We start from the raw sequence: 16,961 nt of genomic DNA, 5'->3' as shown, positions 1-16,961 counted from the left end.
CATCTTTTATCGACATTACTTTACCATTGAAGACAAGTTTTCTTCACATATCTCTGTAATTTCTCATGTGGATGGTGACCAGGCTATTTGTTGGTCCAAGCAGGTCCCCTCTCTAAAACCCTACGAATCTAATTCAGCTTTTGTATTCATTTCATGTACGTTAAGAGACAATGCTTCATGGTCCATCCCAACCCCCACCACCAATCTTGAGCCAGTCGCGTCCTGCCTCTCTCTCAATCTATAAGATCCTTAGTTGGTCAAGGATTTTTCATATGTGCATATATATTATAACAAATTCTCGAGATTGGAATATCAGAAACTATTTAGTCATTCAATTGTTATCGAATTTTAGATGAGTTCATCGTTTCAAATTTATCATTATCAAAGGGTTTCTATTTTTTAGCCGACTTTTGTGCCTGGATATGTGATTCCTGAAAGTGACTTAAAATTTGAATGGTTCGATTCATTCCCGATAACATCCACAAATTTCAACATTTGAATGTCCCATATGAAAAATTGTTATATATATAAAGGGCTTCTCATCTTTAGCTGACTTTCATGCTTGAATACGCGATTCATGAAAATGAATTAAAATTTGAATGGCTCCAATCATTTTCAATAACATCCATAATGAAAAATTGGTGTATATATATTATATATATAGTTCAACTCTTCTGTATTGCTCCCAAATTTAGAGACCAATCTGACCTATTCGATATGGCTTGAAAGACTTTTGGTTCTGATTCTGAAATTAAAGATCTATTAAGATCTTTAAAAAAAAAAAAAAGGTTAAAAGTAAAATCGATCCCTTTTATGCCGACGGAATGGATTCTGATTTACAACTCTTTGTGCCAAACATGGCTTTGATTTGACCTACAAATTGTGAACCACCTTCACCTATTAGGAATTTAATTAGAATCTCTTCCAATAAGAAATATAACTACCACTAAACTTAAGAGTTAATTAGTGCATATAATATAAGATGCACGGAGCTTGTAATTCAACTAATTTAGAGCATTTATCTTTGTATTTGAGGTTCTAAGTTCGATTCTTCTCTCCCTAATAGCGGTTATATATATAATAAAAAATAAAAATAAAAATTCAGTGGATTAAAATGGAGACTGATTTTGCTTAGTATAGTAAGTTGGCATGGCATGTGGCCCCATGCAAAAGCAGAATTATAAAACACGTCCAATAAGTCAAGAGTCTCACATATGAGTGGGGTCGAAGTTACTTCCAGACTAAGATGCTGCAACTTGATATTTGCTTAATCTTGTTCAATTTCTTTTTATTGGGTTTACCGTTTACGTACCTGCTGCATGATTTTTTTTTACAGTGCCAATATTATTATAAAATATAAATAAATATAATATGATCAAACAGTGTAAAATCATCCATAAAAGTCTACTTCACCATCACACCGTTGACCCACCTACTAAATAAATAAATAATTGAAAATTTTCTTTATCGAAAAAAGCGAAATTCAAGGCCAACCTCACATGTTCTGATGGTCAGGTGAATTAATTAACCTGACCAGGCAAACTAACCCTAGCCTTGTTTTTCTCCTCCTGAGAAAAGTAGCCGTTCATATCAATAATTTAATCATTATATTTAAAATTGGTTTTTGTTTTTGTTGTCTAGGGGAAATATCAGTGTTTCTATCACGTGCTCAACTTGAGAAAGTAGCCGTTCGTATAATCCATGTATTTTTTTAAGGATATTTTTAATTAAGAGGGGTGATAGAATATTAAATTTATATATATTGTACGAATATTAGGACTCAAACTTAAGATTTTTTTCTGAAAGTACTATACTGGTGGATTCTTTACCATATCAATCCATATTTAAGTTAGGTTAACGATATAATTAAGCATGATTTTTGTTTTTAATTCACAAGATAAACAAAGTAAGATTCAAACTTTGCCGTTGACGTGAGAGTAAAATGCTTTAGTATTAGAGCTAATAGCCGACAGATAAGTATAATTAGCTAGGGACATAATATGGTCAAAACTAAACTAAATTAAATAAATAGATTAGAGAAAATTCATCCCAATATCTGTCCTTTCCTTGAAAAGGGTACGAACTCTTTTTTTGTCAATGCTCTTCTTAGAGTTCAATTTGAATCAAGCATTGAACTCAAACATGATTTACATTTCCTTACTGGTAGGCGAGAAATTAAAACTAATGTAAATCCAATGTTAAAAGAATATGATTTTCTAATGTGAAATGGCAGGCTTTGGCCTGCTATTGCTTCCCAGGAATCCCCTGTCATCTGTTTCTGACTTTCCCATTTTATGCTGACTTTCTCAATGTAAATCCATGTGAAGGTACTGCAATTTGATTCTGTTTTTTAGGTGAATTGCACTCTGATATTCTGTTTGTAGAGACTAGCTAGTTATGTAACCGTGAGTCTAATATTACCCTACCCACCAAATGAACTCCTAAAATTTTGGATCCTAACTGAAGTCATGATTCATTCTGAAAATTACTTCCTTTTAACAAGTAAAACTATCCGCTATTTCATCATTTAGTGACTAAAATTTTAAAAAAATCTTTTTGAAATACAATATTGATCAAATGACATTATGTTGTAATCACAATTGACATTTTCATCACATAAAACTAGACCGCTAAGTCGTCGTGCATATTACACCCATAATTGAGAAAATGTCAGTCATGATGTTCCTATCACGTGACAGAATTGTCTAGTTCAAAGAACGCATATATCCGAATTTGATTAACTTGCAACTTTCTTATATTTAGATTGTTTTATTACTCAGCACTACCGGAAAAATGTTTATGTCATCTCTTGTCATAAAATTTTTACACGTAAATGATATTCCGGAAAGTGTGAAGATGAATAAAGGGGGACATTTATTGGGGGTGACTGATCATGGCAATGAATGAGCAAAAATTAACCATGCCCTCACCTTGAGGAACATCTTATCTCCTTGCTGGTCTTATTATTCTGATGACCAATGATTAGCTGATTAACATATTTTGGTGCAGTAAAAAATTGCTTTGTTTTCCTAAATTAAATACTTGAAAAGCAATTCAACGTCTAGTGTACAGCAAATGTGGCATGATGATGGTTTTGCTTCTCCTTTATCTCTTCTGTCAAACCAAATGCATCATTCTTTATGGGCCACATTTTCATCATTCTTTCTTAGCAGAACCAAGAAGGTATCAACTCTTTCTTTTTATCTTTGTTTTTATTGGTAAAAACAGCAATTAGCACTAAAAGCTTTGATTAATAATTAGGTCAAGCAATTTGTTGGCACCAAAATCCCGTTACAGAAGTGATTAACCTCCCAGCACACCACAATCAAAGGCCCCCCCAAATGCCACACTTTTTCTAGCTTTTCACCGTTGCTCAAAAAGATAGTAAAATGATTATTTATCAAAATACATAATTTTCTTTTATAAGACAAATTGATGATGGAAATCATATATTCGACCAACATTTTAGACTGGTACTTTAACAATAAAATATCTCCTAATTTTACGTTCGAGAGCATTTTTGTTTGTCATTATGACATTTTAGATACGTAATTAATTTCTTTTTTAACACAAGCAATGTTAAGAGATGAGAAAGTAAAAGTAAGGACCTCAAAAGCAAAGATAATGACTCGTAACCATTTAAGCTAGAAATCCCTTGTAAATGATCAAATAAATTGATACATTTGTTTTAGAGTTGGTCATTATCAGAAAATCCAAGGGCAATTAACTAGTAAATTTAGTATCCACTAGGCTAGGCTAGTTGCTTGCTTTAGTAACTAAAAAAAAATGAAAACCCGAAAATAAAATAAAAAAGAAGACCAAAATCTGAGTGGGGCCCACGCTAGAGCGGCTATAAATAATCCAAAGCTTGCTTTTCACAACGAAGTCCTTCTCTTCTCTCCCACGAAAAAGCTTTCCCACTCAGACTCAGACACACTTTTCCTATTTTCACTTCACTCTCAGACAATCAATCTCCCAAACACGCCACATTCAATCTGCAGAGAGCAAATCGATTTGATTTCAACTCGTCAATCTTCGAACCAAAATGGTTGACGTCGACCGGAGGATGACCGGTCTGAACCCGGCGCACATAGCCGGCCTCCGCCGCCTCTCCGCCCGAGCCGCCGCGGGACCACCAACCCCCTCCTCAACCGCCACCGCAACAACCCTTCCCGTACGAAACGGCCTTCTCTCGTTCGCTTCTTTGGCCGAGAACGTGACATCCCACCTCAAAAGCTCCGGTATCCAGGTCCAGCCGGGTCTATCCGAATCCGAGTTCGCCCGAGCCGAAGCGGAGTTCGGGTTCGCATTCCCGCCAGACCTCAAAGCCATTCTCTCGGCTGGGTTGCCGGTGGGCCCGGGCTTCCCGGACTGGCGTGCCGCCGGTGCTCGTCTCCATCTCAAGGCTTCGCTTGACCTTCCGATCGCGGCGATTTCGTTCCAAATCGCTCGGAACACCCTCTGGTCCAAGTCGTGGGGCCCGAGACCGTCCGACCCGGAAAAGGCTTTGCGGGTCGCGCGAACTGCTTTGAAGAGGGCTCCGCTTCTGATACCCATCTTCAACCATTGCTACATTCCTTGTAACCCTTGTTTGGCTGGGAACCCCATCTTCTTCGTCGATGAGAACCGGATCTTCTGTTGCGGGTTGGATCTATCCGATTTCTTTGAGCGCGAGTCTTTGTTTCGAAAATCGGACTCCGACCCGTATATTCTCAAGAAGCAAAGGTCAGTGAGCGAAAAATCGGCCGGGTCGTCGACTAATTTCTCGCGAAGGAGCCTGGATACGGGTTTCGGGTCCGGAGGTAAAACACCGAGATGGGTCGAGTTCTGGAGCGACGCCGCCGTGGATCGTCGCCGGAGGAACTCAAACTCGTCGTCATCGTCGTCCTCGTCGCCGGAGCGGTTCTTTGATATGCCATCGAGGTCCGAAATCCCGAAATGGGTGGACGAGTACATTGATCAAATCGGGTCCGCTTTGCGACGAGGCGGATGGAGCGACTCCGATATATCGGACATGGTCTCGGTATCGGCGTCTGGGTTTTTCGAAGGGGAGATGGTGATGCTGGACAACCAAGCGGTACTCGACGCTCTGCTCCTCAAAGCGGATCGGTTCTCGGACTCGCTCCGAAAAGCCGGGTGGAGCTCCGAGGAAGTGTCGGATGCTTTGGGGTTTAATTTTCGACCCGAGAAGGAGAAGAAACCGGCTAAGAAGCTGTCTCCGGAGCTCGTGGAAAGAATAGGGAAACTGGCTGAATCCGTTTCCCGGTAACTTTTTTCAATTTTTTTAATTCATTTTTTTTTTCTGGGAAAATTGAGAGCCTCTGGGCCTCGGGTTTCGGGTTTCGGATTTCCCCATCGGGTTAAAGAAAATCGAATACATAGGGGGACGCGTTGTACTATGAAACAAAGCGTATAAGGAAAAACAAGATGAAAGAGCTCAAACTACAAGGAAATAATATAGATTATATAAATAATTAATTGCTAATATATAATATTATATATATATTTTTGAAGACAATATTATGATTTCTGTAATTATGTTGTTGGCCTAATTATGTGGTTACAGCTCATAGTGGTAATTATTAAGAATTTCTGGGGTGAAATTGGGTCTGGGAAGTGCACGTGTGCTCTCTTTTTAATTTTTGGAAGTTGAGCTCGCCAATCAGAGGCTTGGCCAAAATGTTGTGTGACAGCATGATATGATTCATCTCTTCACATATCATTCCAGGCGGCAGTGAGCAGTGGCTAAACGACACCGTATCTTGGGGTCGGCAGAATAATAGCTTTTTTCTGGGAAATTTTTTGGTGAGAAAGTGGGTCTGATTTGATTGCGAGAATACTGGGAGTCTGGGAGTGACTGGCAGGTGTGAAAAGAAATGTCTGGGAAATATTTTACTTCTTTTGAGAAACTCGTTTTTAGATTTGAGGGATAGGGATAGGGGATATTAATTGTTGTTTTTCTTGAAAAAAGGGAAGAAAAAGAAAAAGAGAAATAATTGGTGTTTGAAGGTGAATGAATCCTGACACAGAAACCTTCTCACTGTTTAGCTTTTAAGAGACACAACTACAAGCTGTGTGGTGCTTTTTAGATATGCAATTTACTTACTTACCTAGGTAATTGGCATATTAAGTGCATTCAAATACAATCTTGTGTATTTAAAGAATTTTTTTATAGTAAGTAATCATAGGATCTTTCAAAGTTCGTATCGTATTTACAGTTTACCAAGAAAAAGAGTTGGTATTTGCAACGGAATAGTTAAGAGTAGCAACTTATGCATTTGAGATTCTGTGTTCGTTCGAGTTACAATTTTTATTATCGCTTATATTTAAAAAAAAATCGAGTGGAAGGCCATGTGATGTGGGGTCCTACTTGAGGTGGGATGATTCGGACTTCAGGAGGAGGGAAACTAAGAGAAGTGGAGCTTTCCCACATATTTTCCCCTCCAACTTTTTTCGACCTTGTAGTAGATTTCTCACAAGGTTACTGGGTTTGGATACTGGTTTTTTTGTTTTTTTTTTGTTTGGCTTGGCATAATAATCTACTTTGCTTGGTTTTGTCAACATGTTGATCTTGTAAGTATTTGGGGAACATGTAATGCGCGTCCATGTGGTGGAGCGTGGTGTGAAGGTACAAATAGGACTATTTTGGACAATCAAATATTCAAAATTTGAAATTAGTGTTTGGACATTACAAATTAGTTTTGGACGAACATCCAATAATACGGATTACTCGTTCATCTTATGTATATAACATAACATACTACATATGATTTGTATACGGCTTTTTGGCTTTTGCTTTCAAAATAAGTTGGTAAGTAATCTTTGTATCTTAGCTAGTGGACAAGAACTTGTTACCAAAAGCAATTGATTGCTCATTAAAGAACCAAAAACCTTTCCATTTAGTTGAGTACTTGAGCTTTAAAACTTGTAGCCCTCAATCTTCATGCATGTCGGACAATATGCAATTACAAATTATGATGAGGAAACACTACTTGGTTGACCCACCACCACATCTTTTCATACGAATGTTAGCTTTTGTTTTTTGCATCTTGCCATTGATGAAGCGGATGAACAAGTTTTCAGAAATCATTAACTGTCCTTTGAGCAATTGAGGGATGTTAGGGAGAGTCGTCCGCATGTGTATAGGCAATTACTAATTATTAGTGTACGGAGAAATTTATATGAATTTCATAACACATCGACGATTAACAATTATTTACAAATATGACTTACAGTGCTAATCGTCCTTCAACTTAGTTCTAATTATTGTCTTTTTAACATGTAATTTTTCCATAAAAATAGATTAGAGGTGACAAAAACACCCAATTATAAAAACTAAAAAGGAGTGAAAAAAGAACCCACAAGAGCATTAATAAAGTAGGTATGAATCGGATCCGCCATGTAAGGAAAGGCCTAATTTCCAAAATGATGCGAATGTGCAAAGGCAAGCCAAGTTGATGATAGAGGTTGAAAGTACATGTGTCCACTCAATAAATGTTCCAACGGTCACTGCCACCACCACCTGAACCGACCGTTGCTCCATCACGTGCCTCCCTTTCCCCACCGACTCATTGACCCTCTTCACATGCCACTCTCTGCTCTCTCTCTCTCTCTCTCTCTCTCTCTCTCTCTCTCTCTCTCTCGTGTAAGAACCTTCCCCTCACACAACCATGAATCTACCGTATATCATAATAATATAACAAGTTCTATCTTATATCCTTGCATTGTGTAATGCCTACCCAGCTGGCCCCATCATAGTAATTAATATATGGAATAATGCTATCATCTCAGTCGTCTATGTGTGTGAGTAAGATCATAACCGTAAATTACGAATTATTGGGCTTGATCAAAACAGCTAATCTCATATTCTTAATTCAAAAGTCGGTTAATTTGAATGATCATCCGTTTTGGAATGTAGAATGAAATAGGTGACCGAGATCTCTTTCTACAACTCTTTTGATATGATATGTTTGGGCAATGTATTTTACATCTCCTATGTATTGATGCATTGTAGATCTCGTATGTATCAATAATTATGAATTGTCTACAGGCGCTTGGATGACCGAGATAACTCTACTATTAACATTATTCTATTTTAAATGAGGGATCATGGGATGGGCCCTCGTGGACTTAATAATAGGGGCATGGCCGATCGAGCTTCGTTTGTCTACAGGGCAAGTCTCAATCAGACCACGACAAGTGAACAATTGAATCTAACTAACATGAACATATATAAGAAGAGTAGGTCAGAAGCTGAGGCCTAAACCTAAAATCTATGGATATTCATGAATGAAGGACTGGTTACATGCATGTCTGTTTGAAAGGGGCGTGGTGGTGGTCTTACTGTCTTAGTTCTGTGCATGAAAATGGAGACAACGCCACTTGGTTTGGCATTAAATGTGAACAAAATTGATCATTGAAGGCTGAATTAGGTCAAGACTCAAGACAGTGCAAATAAAACTTGAGATGGCTAGCCACATGCAGCGTCATGTAGGCATGGAGGAAGAGAGGGATGTCTTGGACTGTTGCTGCCATATTAGTCGTGTTTATTTGTTTGCTGCATTATTGTGGGTAGGGGTCGCATGAAAACTAACAAAAACTTAGAGGGCACATTTTCAATGGCTCCATGTGTGCATGGTCTTTTGGTCTCGAGCATGTGCAATTGCAATCTTTAACGCCTTTGATTGATGTTGATGATGATATCAATAGTACTGAAAATGAATGAACGTGTGTGTGTGTGTGTGTAAAGTGATTACAAAGCCTTTTTCTCTTGATCCTGATCACTAGCAATTAAAACAAAAACATTATTGGGTTGTTGCTTTTGAAACATAAACTCATTTGTTTGCTGTTTCTGATACAGAAATTATTTACTAATTTGTTTGGTTATGCGCCATGACATGTCTTTGTGTGACAAAAAAATTATTGGGTTGTTTTTGAGACAGAAACTCATTCAAAAAGTAAAATCAGGAGATGGGATGGGATTGAGAATAGGCTAGGACGTGGGCTAAGACAGCCCAACACTGGGTTGGCTGTGGGGTGATCTAGATAAATTTGAAAAAACATGCCAAGCTACTAGCATGGCTCGTACAACTTGGTTCCCACTATGCTTGCTTACATTACATCAGTTGTGGGTTTTCAAGAGGGGGCATCAGCAAGAATCATGAAAGATGTTTATTTGGGAAACAAATTTGATCATTGATGCTTCAGCTGATCCTGTGTAACGGATCAGTGGGGCCCAATATTAAGTTTAAAATTGTATCGATATTGTCCGCAACTTCATCTTTTAGACTTGTTTGGTAAGGAGGACTAGACTAGACTAGAAAAATGCATACATTTCATGTGCATTGAAGACATAATATGGATATGTTGCCTAACTTGGAGGAAGAATGAGGACTATCTATAAGAGGTTGATGACTAAAACTTATCCCTCTAATCCCCTTGAAATTAGTGAGATTATGATGGATAAGTCATCAATCTCTTATGAGTAGTCCTCATTCACCCTTCAAGTTATACAACAATATCCATATTATGCATTGATTGCACATAAAATGTAGACATTTTGCTAGTCTAGTCTAGTCCAGTTTAGTCCTCCCTAAATAACGAGGCCTTAAAGTCCAATATTTTAGATGTAGAATTTCAACTCGATTATTATTGTACTTCTCCACTATGAAATTATGCTCATTCCTCAAGAGAAAAGCTTATATGTCATGGGGATATCACTGTTTTGCTATTCCCAACCAATTACATTCTACCATGAGTGATAAATATTCAACATAATGGAGCTTGATTGAATGGGAAAAGCAAAACAGTACTATCCCCGTGATATGCAAGTCCTCCTCTATCCTCCATGGCTTATATGGAGCCACACAACCGCGACAGCCGATACAAGGCAAGGCGTTTGGTTCGAGATCTAATTTTTGGGCGCAGGTGATTCCAACCAGAAGGAAAATTCATCCTTGTGTTGTACTCTTATCACATCGTTTGATGGGAAAATGTGTTACGAAAGCTTTTGATCCCAGAGCTCAAAATGAAAGAGAATATTCATATTGATTTTGCAATACGTATAACAAACAAGTGTAAAATTTCCAGCGTCTGGAATACATTTATGTATACGTAGAAAGTCAATGAGACTAGTCAAAATTGATATATTCACAATGATGTATAGAAAGTTCTACATGTGGTTTTTTTTTTTTTTGGGTGGGTAGAGTGATATTTTGTGTAATGCTGTATCTACTCTGCAGAACGCAGCATATTCACATTCGCATTTCCACTGCTTTGAATAATGCTGTACAATTTCATGTGGTAAAGTAACGGCGTCCTAGCGAATTGTCAAGCTGCCTGAAGAATACCTTCCTTCTCAACACTCCCTGGAGAAGATTTCATCACTTTAACCCTAAATGCGACCTGCACATTACTCGGATGTTATGAACCAGCAAAGGGCGAGTATATTTTGTAACCAAAAGAAGAAAGAGAGAAGAAAAAAGAAAATCCATCAAGCATGTTACTCTGAATGCACATCACAGATTCAAATCTGATTCAGGAATTGCATGATTGAACACTACAGAGCATGTTGAAAGTACAAATAAACTAGCAAACTATACAAGCTCTTACTGTGTATAGTTTTAGACACTGAACAAAAGACGAGAAAAGCCAACTAAAAGTTTGAAACACAATTTGTTAGATATACAAAAAAATTTCATTTCTTTTACAATTCCTGTAGGAAGTTGCCTGACTTTTCTAGCTCCCAAAGTTTTTATTTATTCATGCAGCTTTTTAGTCTGAACAGATTTAAGCAAACCATTTCAGTATGAGGGGGTAAGATGAATGCTGCTATTAAAGTTATATTCATATTATTTGGAGATTTTTTTTCTTTTTCACTGCAAAGAGACTTTGTTAGCGTTTTTACAACTTACTTGTTTAGTGAATGTCAATCAGACAACATGCACAATGCACACAAAAATTTAACAATAGTCTGACATATATTCAGTGTGAGTTGTGCAGCAAATTCTAGGGTAAGAATCGTCTACTACCTTCTGAGAACCAATCTCAATAGCATCTGATGGACGAAAACGAGCAGGAAAATTTGGAGGTACCCGGTATCGCTTCCCCTCAATACTGCACATTCAGACATAAAATTATAAGGGGAAAGGAGGGAGGCAATTACAAGTTGAGTTACCCGCAGAAAAGAGGGTCAGCAATCACACTTTGTTTCAACTAATTTAGCCACCAAAAAGGAAGAAAAAAAACATCCCTACTTACTCGGCAATCCAGGTACCATGTTCACTCCGCAAATCAGTCAGGTAGAAGGCACCATCCTTGTAGCTGATACGAGCATGCATCTCTGAAACCTGGGATAAAAAATACCTCACTACTCAATCTAGAAAATCATAAAAGTAAGAAATAGGTTCGTTTCTGGAGATAATTGTAAAGTGAACAAAACCAGCCAAATCACCTGGGGCTTTGGTATTGCTATTGATATTCCTGAAACATCCCCATGCGGTGCACTCCTACAGTAAGAATAGAACATCATAATGAACCCATAAAATGGTAATAATATCTTTTTAAAAACATAAATTTCAGAATCTAAGGTTTTGATGGTTCAGTTCCATGCAACCATGTAGCATTACATGGACATGTGTGTGTTTTAGGGGAGGGGAACAACGGATAATAGGCATACCCGATTATGCAGGGGTTTTTCTCATCTCTGTTCAAACAAATAAGTTGCGAAGCATCATTGTCTTGTCCACATGGTATAAGATACCACCTATAAGACCATAGTGAATGTCAAAACTACCATGGAATACCAAATTAACTGAAAATATTCCAGGGATGACAGTGACAGACACTAGGATCGAAGACTTACTCTCCATCGATAGCACGCTCCAGTGCATCATCATCCTCAAACCATGTTCGTAACTGGTCACTTGCCTTCATATAAGTTGGCCACATATTAGCTGCTAAATAACAATGCAATCTAATAGGTCGATCTTAAAACTAAGAAATGAAACAACATTTTGTGTATCTAGTGACAAACACACTGCTGATTGATGATACTTTGAACAACATACTTTATCTGACAGCCTGCAACTGGGTGACCTTCCTTCAAGTTTTGAGCTGCAAAGAAAATTCAATATTTGGTTTGTCAAAAGAATTGAAAAAGATAAATGCAACAGTACTAGTTCTGGGAGTTATTTGTCAATATTTCCCTTCAATTGAAAATTAATAATAAGGAATCTCAAGAATGAAGATTCTTCCAATGTTTACAACAAAATATAGTGATTCAAGCAGTGAATTGCCTTAGTTTCCTGAAATTCATGTTGCACAGCATTAAAGTCGGATACTCTAAAAGCGGAATAAGTACATACAAGAACCTTTGTATGTTGTGAAAAATGCATGAAGATCAATGATCTAAGCTTTGACAGGTCAAAGTTGTAATAAGATTTTATAATTTAAATAATAATAATGAAGAAATAAACAAAACATACAGAAAGTTACAAAATTTGTCAATCAAAATCTGACCTGTTACCACCTAAGACCCAACTTAGCATCAACGGCATTGCCTTATCAATGAAAACTCTCCCACCAACTCTTCCTGGATGTGGTATCCGGAACTTCGTCAAAAACTACAAGGGTTTAAGCCAAAATCAGTATGCACGCAAGACTTCCATTCCATCATCAATTAGTTTCATTGCTTTTCAGTATGTACTTCACTTGATAAAAGGTCTTACCGACAAAGGACCGAGTCCCACACCCAGATAAGCCTTGTAAGTCGAAGCCATTAATGCAGCCATCCTGGCCATTCCATGAATAATGGCAACCCGCAGTCTTCTAGAATTCTCATAGCTGAAGGATAAAGAACAAAAGAAGGTAAGGAGTCATCAAAGAGTACTTCCTCAACTCACGTAAGTCTTCACAACAATTACATATGTTTCGTCCATATATAGCTTGTATATATCCTTTTCATTTTAAGAACACTATGATTTCAGATGCATAGGCAACTTCATCCGCTTTTTTTGATATTCTTTTAGATTATATGGCAAGAAACAGCATGGGGTTACCTTCTTAAAGAAGAAGCAACATCAACAGGAATTCCCGTTTCGCTACTTTTCTTCCATGCTTTATCAAGCTCCAATGCAAGTTGATAACCATCCTGTCATGATAGGGTCAAAGAGGATTTAACTCATAGAAGTGATTATTTCTTGGTCAATAACCTAGTGTTAGTTCATAAGAAGTAATGAACCTAGCAAAAACTCAACAGAGATTTCAAGGGACATACGATGGACTAAATTTCACCGGAGCAAATATTCAGGAACCAAAAAAAAAGAAAAATAAATAAATAAATAAAAAAGAAAATCGGGATGATGAATAATGTCTGATGCTAAACCAAATATAATGCAATGCATACCTCAATGGCCATGCATCCACCTTGACCCATATTTGGCTGCATAGCATGAACAGAATCCCCAAGCAAGGTCACATGACCCTTTCCCCAAGTTAAAATGGGTGTCCTATCATATATGTCACGTCGCAGAATTGCATCTTCCTCTGTGGTAAGTAACAAATCAATCACATTATCACACCAGCCCTCAAATATTTTAAGCAGCCTTTCCTTTTTACCTGCCAAGCAATGGACAATAACAAATGAATTGTATGTTTTTATCATCATAAAGAGTGAAAGGCCACACATATATCTTCATCTGACTTTTTCAACTACACAAGGATGGCTTATTAATCTTTCCTGACTCTGTCAATTATAAAATGGCTAAATCCTCTGTAAAAAAATGTGGCATTGAACCCCATATTAATTGTGAGACATTTAAGATGAAGTACACATCTTGAAGTATGATCCTATGGCTTACCACTTACGCTATTACAATTGGATCCTAATATAAAATTCTGCAAAGTATGCAAAGTAAGACAAAAGGGCTAGGAATGATATTACCTCTCACCAAACAATAAGAAAATTGGGTTCACAAGCATGAACTCTTAGCTGACAAAATTGTTTACTAATTAATTTTATGGATCCTAGAGTTAACCCCTTTTTTTAAATGGAAAGGTACAGTGAACTTTTATAACAAGAAAATGGTCTGCTCGCATGATATCAGAGCATAACTTTTCCTTCAGGTAGTTTATTATACCCATTTAGAAGTTTCTAGGTTGATTTGTTTGTCTTAATGAGAGTGTGTGAGTACAGGCACGGTGTGCATGTATCAATCAAAAAAGGCTAAGCATCTTAATCAATACCGTTGGGGCCATCAACACCACCAGGTGATTCCTTGTGAAATGCATACCATTGCATTTTGCCCCCACCCACATCTGAAGAAACGAAGTATTGTTTGTGCCCCAAAAATACTCGGTACCTTCAAAAGATAAGTTTAAATTTAAGTCTTGATGCATGATACAACCTGAAATATAAGAAGATAATACAATTGTACAAATTCCACTAAAAAAGCCATATTTGAAAAAATAAAAGATCAAACATACCCTACGGAATTAATGTCAGCAGGTACAAAATCAGCTATACCAGTATAACAAGTATAACCAGAGTAAACAGCTTCGTTTAATCCAAACAAGTTCTTCCTCACCTATTCACAAGAAACAAGTAATTTAAGTTCTTGTAATTTCCAAAGTAAATATACTCTGCAGATTTTGACCTAAAGATGGTCTACCAGTAGAAAATATTCCATATGTGTGCCCAGAAGTTTGAGTCTCACAATATAGATTTCTGCATAGGGGCTGGTTAGTGATGTAATATCAGGACTTTAAAAGCTACTGAAGGAGAAAAAAAACATACACATTTTAATATTGTGAACTATGGACCCTAATCCATAGCATAATATAATATTACACATTTTAACCATTTGAACTCAGAGTATAGTACTACCTTTGACCATATACCATCCGCTCCAACCAGCATATCACCTTCATAACGCTGTCCATTCTCAAGTATCACATTCACCTACAAAATGGAGAGAGGCATAAGAACAAAATACCAAATCAGATGAATCCAAAGTAGTTGAAGGACATCAAATTAGCACTACGAAGCTGCATATTATAAAAAGAAAGAAAACAAAGGAAGTAGGAAAACAAGTTCTAATGTCACATTTCTCAGCAAGATGACAACAAAGGTATGTAACTAACAAAAAGGTAATACCACATTTTTACCTTATCTCCAAGATCCTCAAAATTAACAACATTACTATCGTTTATAATAATTTCTTCTCCAACAGCACGAGCAAGGATTTGTTGCAAGGCTATTCGGCTTATAACTCTTGTAACTGGAAGCCCTCGTTCCACTGCAGGAGTGAATGTGTCAAACTTGACATACCTGATAACCAACTAATCATCAATATATATGGCTGGCTGCACACAATTCAACATTGATACGTTTTTTTTTCCAGATCAAAGGTTATTACAATAATACTTATAGAAAACATGAAAATTGTGTTCAAATGAACAAATTTCACTTTTATGATAAAAGACTTGATTCTGTGTAACTGTAACATTCACACACTGATCCTGTTTATTTTCATCTGTTACTTTTCTTTGCATCAATTTACAAGAAAAGCAAAATTTCTTGTACTTCTTCTTCTTCTCATTCAGGTGTATGGTAATTTCATTCCTTTTACTAATTTATTACAGCAACATTTCAGAAGAAAAATCATTATTTCCATTAAAGACATCAGCCTGAATTGGCCTCTCTAATCCTGACTAACACTTCTGTTATTTGCACAGGTTAAATCGATTGCTCTTCAGTACTTTCTGAATTAACATATTCCAAATTATTTTCGAGCAATTAACCCAACCTCTGTTAGTTTCCTTGCTTAAAAACAATCAAAGGAAACAAATTTGGCATGCACCGTACACCTGATCGCTTAAAACACAGAAGACAGAAACCCATATAAACCAAAAGGCCAGAAAAACATACCAAGTACCAGAAACCCCATCAACCAGGCCATTGATCCTGTCACCAGTAACACAACCAACTCTCATAACCTCCTCAGCAACATCCATATCAATGGCTTCCAAAGCAGCCAATGCATTACTCTGTATCTGAATAGGACCTCTATACTGTCCTTCTCCTCTTACAGCACTTAAATCCTTCTCAAACACCACCACATCAAACCCCTTCTTCTTTGCTGCCAAAGCAAAAACCAGTCCTCCAATTCCTCCCCCAGCAACCAGAATTCGAAGCTTCTTTGGTTGAGTCGATGCGGGTGCACTGGGGACCTCTGTGGGTGAGGCCACAGTAGCTCTCACCTCTGTCAAACACTTCTTCTGCCCACTTCTTGTTCTGCTTCTCAAATGGTAGTCAGTGTGAATACAATGTGAAAATTCAAGTGGGAAGTCCTTGTTGATGGGGATTGGGAAGTGGGTTCTTGAGAAAACTGCTGCTGAGAGGTTCATTGAGTTGTAAAACAGAGTAGAAGCCATTGTTTGTGCTCTAGCTGAGAAACAAAGGAAAAAGAAACTGAAAAAGAAATAAAAATGAAAGCTTTTGGCTTTCCTCTGTTGAAAGAAAAAGACTGAGTTTGAGGATTGAGGAAGTGGGAAAATATGGGGGGAGTCAGATATAGATGATTGGGAGCCACACCTTCGAAGGATTGAAATGTCCACCAATCATGGAGATTCTCGAGCCATGTGGCACTCTCTTGGCGAAACAACTCCACTTTCGCAAGAGGGAAAAATATCTTTTATGGGGTGGTGGTGGTGGTTATTGCTTTCTTTCTTCTTCTGTTTTTCGGTCGAAAGGTGGTTATTAACTTACTACTTGGGAAATCTGTGGCTTTAGATTTTCGACCCCCAATTTTTCTGTGTGCTTGTCCTGATTGTAAACGGAAAGTGATGGTTGGATTTAAAAAATCAAATACATTATAAACAATGTAATATGGATACTGTCCCTCTCATTTCTTATAAAAAATATTCTTTTTTTTTCTGCGAATTATAGTTTGATACATGTA

At 37.3% G+C, this 16,961-nt stretch overlaps 2 protein-coding genes across 2 annotated transcripts; one reads left to right on the top strand and one right to left on the bottom strand.

Moving 5' to 3' along the window:
* The first annotated feature begins 3,892 nt into the window (after nucleotides 1–3,892).
* On the top strand, nucleotides 3,893–5,518 carry LOC117633460. The gene has a single exon (XM_034367081.1). It carries the CDS (start codon nucleotides 4,046–4,048, stop codon nucleotides 5,267–5,269), a length of 1,224 nt encoding a protein of 407 aa, XP_034222972.1. The 5' UTR covers nucleotides 3,893–4,045; the 3' UTR covers nucleotides 5,270–5,518.
* Nucleotides 5,519–10,025: 4,507 nt separating this feature from the next.
* On the bottom strand, nucleotides 10,026–16,740 carry LOC117634023 (zeaxanthin epoxidase, chloroplastic). Its single transcript, XM_034367922.1, has 17 exons — nucleotides 16,595–16,740; nucleotides 15,929–16,448; nucleotides 15,166–15,328; nucleotides 14,885–14,959; nucleotides 14,485–14,585; nucleotides 14,245–14,360; nucleotides 13,406–13,617; nucleotides 13,059–13,150; nucleotides 12,729–12,843; nucleotides 12,520–12,623; nucleotides 12,069–12,114; nucleotides 11,864–11,928; nucleotides 11,678–11,764; nucleotides 11,453–11,507; nucleotides 11,260–11,348; nucleotides 11,031–11,115; nucleotides 10,026–10,404 (listed from the first exon to the last, which is right to left on the bottom strand). The coding sequence occupies exons 2-17, from the start codon at nucleotides 16,432–16,434 to the stop codon at nucleotides 10,330–10,332; spliced, it is 1,986 nt and encodes a 661-aa protein (XP_034223813.1). The 5' UTR covers nucleotides 16,435–16,448; nucleotides 16,595–16,740; the 3' UTR covers nucleotides 10,026–10,329.
* Between the last annotated feature and the right edge of the window lie 221 nt (nucleotides 16,741–16,961).

This window comes from Prunus dulcis, chromosome 7 (assembly GCF_902201215.1).
Source record: "Prunus dulcis chromosome 7, ALMONDv2, whole genome shotgun sequence".
Taxonomy (NCBI): Eukaryota; Viridiplantae; Streptophyta; class Magnoliopsida; order Rosales; family Rosaceae; genus Prunus; species Prunus dulcis.
Note: the sequence above shows the minus strand (reverse complement) of the source record. Positions and strands in the feature narration are given on the sequence as shown.

Bases quoted from the DNA above. Each gene is read 5' to 3' on its own strand.
- LOC117634023 (XM_034367922.1), bottom strand. From the start codon at position 16,434: ATGGCTTCTACTCTGTTTTACAACTCAATGAACCTCTCAGCAGCAGTT. The intron at 12,624-12,728 runs GTAAGACCTTTT...AAACCCTTGTAG, and splicing joins TGGGACTCGGTCCTTTGTCG to TTTTTGACGAAGTTCCGGAT. The intron at 11,508-11,677 runs GTATGCCTATTA...TTCTTACTGTAG, and splicing joins AAAAACCCCTGCATAATCGG to GAGTGCACCGCATGGGGATG.
- LOC117633460 (XM_034367081.1), top strand. From the start codon at position 4,046: ATGGTTGACGTCGACCGGAGGATGACCGGTCTGAACCCGGCGCACATA.